The sequence below is a fragment of the Juglans microcarpa x Juglans regia genome, chromosome 5D (genome assembly GCF_004785595.1).
Source record: "Juglans microcarpa x Juglans regia isolate MS1-56 chromosome 5D, Jm3101_v1.0, whole genome shotgun sequence".
Classification (NCBI taxonomy): Eukaryota; Viridiplantae; Streptophyta; class Magnoliopsida; order Fagales; family Juglandaceae; genus Juglans; species Juglans microcarpa x Juglans regia.
In genome coordinates this window covers 17,744,785-17,752,223 of record NC_054602.1, presented here as the reverse complement: position 1 = coordinate 17,752,223, position 7,439 = coordinate 17,744,785, and the positions used below count along the sequence as shown (strand labels likewise).

The 7,439-nt window shown below is 35.1% G+C and overlaps 1 protein-coding gene across 1 annotated transcript; it reads right to left on the bottom strand.

Moving 5' to 3' along the window:
- Positions 1-283: 283 nt before the first annotated feature.
- On the bottom strand, positions 284-3,354 carry LOC121264102 ((3S,6E)-nerolidol synthase 1-like). Its single transcript, XM_041167157.1, has 7 exons — positions 3,116-3,354; positions 2,738-3,023; positions 2,238-2,613; positions 1,921-2,139; positions 1,611-1,749; positions 1,267-1,515; positions 284-574 (listed from the first exon to the last, which is right to left on the bottom strand). Exons 1-7 carry the CDS (start codon positions 3,263-3,265, stop codon positions 284-286), a joined length of 1,710 nt encoding a protein of 569 aa, XP_041023091.1. The 5' UTR covers positions 3,266-3,354.
- Between the last annotated feature and the right edge of the window lie 4,085 nt (positions 3,355-7,439).

Below are 7,439 nucleotides of genomic sequence, written 5' to 3'. Positions count from 1 at the left end.
GCATGAACCAAGTGCTTTTGTTGGCTTATTCCGATGGAGAGACGTTATAAGTGCATCAAAGATAAGTTTTCCTTACTAGGTTGGCTTTTGAGCCCCAGAAAGTATTCGAAGTTGTCGATCAATTAGAGAAAATCTTTTTGACTATCAAGCGCACTATTAATTTTCATATACGGTCCACACAAGCTTGCATTAGAGTCCAAAACATATATATATATATATATATATATATATATAGCTTTATACATTGCGTGCAAGATCGAGCTCGGATTTTTGAAAGGCAGCCCTACATAGACACACTTTCATAAAGCACCGATTTCACATGCTCCTCCAGGCTTGGAAGGCCATGATTTTCATCATAATTATACAGCAACGGAACCATTCTTGCAATATTAAGAGATGCCTTAGTGAATGTTGCCGGAAATGGATTTGGAGAGAGGCACTCTTTGTTTAGGCGTTTCCATGCATCTGAAATCATATTCACAACCTTCTCCCGTGCCTCTTTGAATGAACAATCTTGGTGTTCCTTCATGTAGTACTCTATGTATGATCCATCACGGCCATCTTGACTCTCATCCTACAATTGCATGAACCATATAATTATGCACATGCGAGTTGTATATTCCTTATTTCTTTTTCACCATTTATATTTTTCCTTCATTAATCTCGATAATAAAGCTTGATTTCTATTGCTTAAAAACTATGGGCATGGATATATATCACAACCACTAGCCACCAATTTTACGCATTGACCTTTGAGAGAGAAAGAGATAAAGGAATCGGAACCGATGGATCCCACCCATCCGGAGCCCTCTCTCTTTCTCTCCTCTAAAACCTGCAGCAATGAATATTGGAGTCCCTACACCACTTGCCGGCCGGTAAAAAGGTTACCGACAATAGTACCCCACCTCCTGCACATTCCATCATTCTAAATATCTAATAGCCGATTTATGGGTACATATATATACATATATGTATGTATGTATGTATGTATACATAAATATATATGTGTGTGTGTGTGTATATATATAAACATACCTCATCCGTTTGTTGCAATCAGTCTAAAAGATGTTCATTACCCAAAAACCTCACCTAGCTAGCTGGTTTATTTTTGGATGATTAGGTAGATCATAATAATGTCCTCCATTGCTATATATCTTGATGAAAATGATCAAGGATTTTCTATATGATGCGAATGATAGGTCGGTTTATTTTAAACCAAAACGTGAGTATTCAAAAGGGTAAAATCCATGTAGTAAATATATGTACCATGGCACTTCCCAGGTCATCCCAAAGCCGAAGAATCGTGGCTGGAGAAGATATAATGCCTGGCATGTTCTCAACAAGATCTTCAGTTTCCTCAGTTATTCGTTGACCCAAAAGAAAGAAAGTGTGAACTAGTACCACGTGCACTCCTGAGCTTATAATTGCGTTCTCCAAATAGTCTTTTGACTTTGGTGATTGCCCTAAAGCAAACCATTGTGCCTCAACTAGAAAAGCATTGCACAAACTCGCCCACTGCAAAGATTATATATAGATCAGAAGGAATATGTGAGTGTAGAGAAGGAATATGTTGGAATTAGCAAGTACTGTCATGATTCATGGACATTTACCGTTTTTCTTAGAGAGTCTAGTGGGTTCGAGCCATGCTTTTGATATATCTTTTGGCTAATTTCCTCGGTGATGTCATAGAGAGCCTTGAAACATATCTTCATGTATTCGGGTAACTGATCGAGGGCACCAAAATCCCATCTGTGTGCAACAATTTATTATGCAATGAATAATGGTTATAAGGAAAGGGAACATTAGTTCTGTAAAAAGTAATGTTCTTCTTCATTTTCAAGTGATTGTCATTTAAGTTGTTAATTGATAAAAGAAACTAATGTGTCACACAAATAACTCTTCTGTGAAACAGATGCATACTTGTTGATGGCTTCTGTAAAAAGAGTGAGCTCCTCAAGCGTCCCATGGACATCAAAAATGTCGTCTATGATGTAGATAAGAGAAATGGGTTTTGTGAGCTCAACCCTTTCGTCCGACAAGTCTGGATCTACGAGACAGACCATGGAACAAATGTACCATTTTAATGGTTGGTTCCTTGCAAACTTTAGCTCATTAGCCAAACCAAGATCCCCCCACCATCTAAGATGCAAAGATTAACATTAGAGGGAGGCTATGACATTAACAGATGTAATGGTATAATAACTGAACACACACACACACACACATATAAAACCTACTTCGAAATTTGAGCAATTTCCTTTTGGTGTATAGATTGGGTGATATTGAAATCCATTTTTGCTAGTTGAAGAAAATCATTCAACCATCCACTTGAGCCTTGGGAATTATCAAAAAACTCTTTAGCCATGAAACTTGCCAAGCTTTTGTGATAAGGATGTCCCAACGTATTTCCAACAACTCTGGCATGATTGATGTTATCACGATCTTTCTCCCATGCATTCAGAAGCTGCTCACAAATGTTTCCAGCTTCATCAAGTACGTCTTCGCCTTCTATTTTCAGCTGTGAAGCTTCATATAAAGCCATCAGTCCTCCAATGTCTTCACTCAGTTCTTTGTTAAACTTCCCCCCCTCGTCCTTGAATTTGTTAAATACATCTGGTCCAAAAAAAATATATGCATGATCAGTACCACATGATGTCTTCCATTCTTATATATACAGAAGAAACCCATAAAACTGTGATCAGAGCTCGATCCGATGCAATAAAGCACGAATACTTACCGGGAGACACATAGTAACCTTGCTGTCTCAATAGTCGAAAGCGCAGTGCAACCACGTGAAGCTCATCACGATGACCGTACTCGCCATGAGTAATGTATCTTACATATTGCCTCCGTAAAATTGCTTCAATCTCTTCCTGGAAGTGGTAATCAATGTTCAGGCGTTGTAGTGTATCAATCATACTTAAACCTTCAAAGGGATTTTCCTCTTCTTCTGCTACGACATTCCTCAGTACGTTCCTGCATACTTCCAAATATTTGTTTGCATGTTGGACACCAAAACAACTCTGCAAACGAAAGAGAATCAAGTTTAGAACTTGGAATAAACATAAGGTTCTAAATTATAAACAAAAAAATGTGAAACAGAAGTACTAATTACTGTGTTATCATCTTTATTTCTATAGTTTTCTGCATTTTGCAAGAAGGAAGAAGCCAATGCGGGATCTTGGGCAATGCTCCAGTACTGCCTGTTGTAACTGGATAAAGAGGTCAGGCTAAAGGGTTTCGTGTTGCTAGTCGACAATGCCATGGAGAATTAATGAGTAATATCAGCAAGCGATCAATCAAAGATATTGTTTCTTGAATTTACCAAGTTGGCAGTTGGTGCAAGCTGGAACTAATGTTTGATCCAATTTATAGCACGCGCGCCATAAATGATGATGTCATCATCAAAATGTAAACAGCATATATTTTAACGTAATGACCTAAGAATTTTCGTTCAGGGTTCCTGGTCTGAAACCATGTGTAAAACGTTGGAAGATACGTACAACATGCAAACGCAAGCTGGAGGGACCATCCAGTCTTGGTTCCGTCAGGTATTTCTTCCTTAAGTACTACCCTAAAATTTTTTGATGATTTTGAATGTTGGTCATGTGTATTCTGTCCCCATTCATGCACCTTTCCCCTTCCGTACTCTTCAGCTGAGATGAACTTATTTAAATTTATACAAGTTTATATATACAATCCGAGTTAGTTTTATAACTCAAGTCACATGATTAACACAATAAATAAACATATGAGTACTAAGATTGATTGATGTAATATATAGCATTTAATTTTTTGGTGATGGCCTATAGACGAGTTGATCGATCTAGTACTTCAAATGTGTTTTTTTGTTCCTTTTTTCTTATCCACAACTTAATCAATAATATACCTTTATTTTGCAAATGTGATAGTGTATATATATATATATATATAGATATCTTTGGAGCATTCTGATTGGAATGATTGAGTTTTGGAGTTTTACGCATGAGATGCATGGTCAATAATTCCTGGCCGACCATATGTATAATGTTCGAATATTACATATAAAATTAGTCCAATGCATTTTTCACAGAGAATAATGCATACTATTGCATAACCATACGTGGATAGTTTTTTAATCGATCATTAATTCACTACAAGAAAACTGCTTATTTGCGACGAAATTGGTTGTGAATAGTCTTTTAATTACAATTAATTAATCACAAAAATCTGTTTTTCTTGTAATGATTCCTAGCTTTATTTGACTCATAAAAGACTAATTTGGAGTCAGTACTGAGGATGACATATATGCATGAAATTCAACAATCATGTGGTTTTAATGGTATGAAAATGTTCCTTTCCTTGTGCTTACAGCCACTAATTTAAAAGAATAGTACAATTGCTTTGTGGCCTCTGATTTCTGATCCATCAATAATTCCTGACCCGGAAACCATGTGTATAACGACTTTGAAATTAGATCATACGTACAACAGCAAGGTGGAGAGGGATGAGTGCGCGCACGTGACCCACGTTTTATTCCTAACGGCCCTCCTCCTAATTGAGTGGCAGGAATTGTAATGTTTTTATTCACTACTTGAACCAATGAATTAAGTGGACCTATATTAATGTTGCATCGTTCCAATGATCAGTACGTCTAGCTATACGTAATAAACGTTAAAAATCTCGATCGATAAAATTAACATGTAACAAAAATATAGCTAATTCTCCTCTATTTATTATTAGAATAATGCCACGCGTTCCGATGAATGCCATTGATCAGTACGTGGTTCTCAATTCAATTATTTTTATATTTTTATTTAGTGATTAAGGAAATATTTTTTAATGATGTTATAAATTTTTTTTTTCATTAAAGTGTTCAAGGATGTAAAAAAATCATGTACGGAATAAATCAAAAGAGGAAAAAGCCCAATACGTACTAGCAGGGGTGGGCTCCGACCTCCGACTCCAACAAAAGTCGGAGTCAAATTGTAACTCCGACTCCGACTCTGATCGGAGGTCGGAGCTCCAACCACAGTTCGGAGTTCCAATAGAATGTAGGAGCTCCGATCTTTAATAGGAACTCCGTACGGTGGTCGGAGCTTCGACATCCGATCGGAACTCCGAACTGTGGTCGGAGCTCTGACCTTCGAATTAAATTTTTGAACTCCGTTTGGAAATAAATTTCTAGTTGTTGTTTTCTGTTCTTTTTTTTTATTTAAATTTTGTTGTTCAATTTCGTTTCAAATAGTGAGCAACATTTTTTTTTTTTTTGGTTCTGCTCGAGCTCCACGTCGAGCGTACATCGAGCGAACCTCTCTGGATGGATTTTGCTCGAGCGCCACATCGAGCGCACATCGAGCGAATCACTCTGTATGAGTTCCGCTCGAGCGCTGAGTCGAGCACACATCTAGCGAACCACTCTGTATGGGTTCCGCTCGAGCGTTGAGTCGAGCACATATCGAGCGAACCTCTCTGCATGGGTTTCGCTTGAGCGCTGATCGAGCGCCAGTTGAGCTATGTTGAGCACACTTCAATCTTTTTCATATTACACTACTTCAACACTTGTTACAACACAATTTTACACAGATTTTTACAAGAATATGCCAATCAACTAATTTTTCCCTCAACACTAGAGTATGGAGGCTTGTTGTTGATGCAACACTTGCTTTTTCAAGGCTTTTGATGGGCTTAATTTATCCCTTCAAATCTGTTCACATCACTAGTTGTACTTTTAGACCACAAGTATCCTCCATATGCTAAGGTAAGCTTAGATGATGTATGTATATATAGAGAAGAATGATGGTACGGATTTGTATAATTCGATTAATTTTAGTTGGATAATAAATTATAAACGTTTGAGAGAGGATGGATAAGTACTAATAGAAATTATAGAATAAAGAGTACTTATCCCACGTCTTTGCTCGGGATATAACTACAGAAATATAACTACATAAATAGTTTAAAAAGTAAATAACATGTATGATGTAGCCATAAGTTATAACAGTCTCATTTATAACGTAATAACAATATAACTCAGCCTTGAAATATAACTACATAAAAATTAAACACGGATTTCACTCAAATGCTTTTTATTCCATTGGTCATGCCTGAAATGAAGATAGAAAGTTGCAATCAATAAATAAAAAAAAAATTGATAATAAAAATTTGAGTGAACACAAAAATTTCCGACTCCGACTCCGAGACGGAGTTCGGAGCTACTCCGAACTCCGACTCCAAAATCCGACCACTCCGACTCCGTCGGAGTCGGAATCGGAGCAGATGTTGAGCGAAGTCGGAAATTCCAGAATTTTGCCCAGCCCTAGGTACTAGGATTCATTCGTTTGAGAAAGTGAGATGATATAAGAATTTTGTGAATAATAATGAATTAGTTTAAATTAAGATATTTTATTAGGTTTTGGAAAATGATAGAGAAAATTTTAAATATTATAAACTTAAAATATTCATGTTATAATATAATTTTTTAATATTATTTTTATTTTAAAATTTGAAAAAGTAGTATTATTTTTTGTGTTTTGTTTGGAAGTTTGAAAAAATTGTATTGATTAAGTAATGATGAGATGAAAAAGTTGAAAATTTGAAATGAAAGTGTTTGTGTTTATAATTTGATTGATGTTTGAGAAAGAAATTATAAGATGTTTTGAGATATGATGAGATCATCTCACTTCCCAAACAAGCCCTATTATGTCATGGCCCTAACAACTTGTTGAATTCAAACCAATTCAATTTAATTAGTTGATGAAGAACTTGACCCATTTTCATGCATTATTTTAATCGTTCAATTCAAACCAATTCTAATTAGTTTTAGAACGATCTAAGTTGAATCCAATGGATTTGGAACAGTATTTAATTGAAATAGTATTTAATTTTCAAATTATGTTTGATCAATGATTTTTTATTTCTTATAATTAAGAAAATATAATAGTACTAAAAACATAAAGTTTTTCATACATTAATCAAACACATATACTAAAAATATAATAGTACTATGGTCGTGAGTATATAACTTCAGAGTATTTATGTTTTTTAAGACGAAAACTTTTTTACGAAAGAAAATTAGAACAACATAGGTTATTAATACATGATGAAAGCATGCTTAATAATACCATTTGAATATGTATCATATTATTATTAAAACTTGCTAGTCCTTAAATTTATGTTTAATCTCTTTATATATATAAAAGTATAAACACAAAGAATTACAAATCCGTTTGAAAGGAAAAATCAACGACTTCCTCAAACGACTTGTTCTGACGTTGAGCATAATTGTATTCTAAAAATTTATGTTCACATGATATACTATTCGGACGGTATGATATTCGTTCAACAGTATGTTACGTCCGAAGGAATGGTTTCATCATAATTAAATAACCATATGATTGATCAATAGAGTGCTGATCAAAATAATTTCATCTAAAAAGTTTTGTTTGATATTTTTTATG

Excerpts from the sequence above, each read along its gene's own strand:
- LOC121264102 (XM_041167157.1), bottom strand. The coding sequence starts at position 3,265 with ATGGCATTGTCGACTAGCAACACGAAACCCTTTAGCCTGACCTCTTTA. Across the intron at positions 2,614-2,737 it reads AGGTTACTATGTGTCTCCCG|ATGTATTTAACAAATTCAAG; the intron begins GTAAGTATTCGT and ends TTTTTGGACCAG. Across the intron at positions 1,750-1,920 it reads TTTACAGAAGCCATCAACAA|ATGGGATTTTGGTGCCCTCG; the intron begins GTATGCATCTGT and ends TGTTGCACACAG.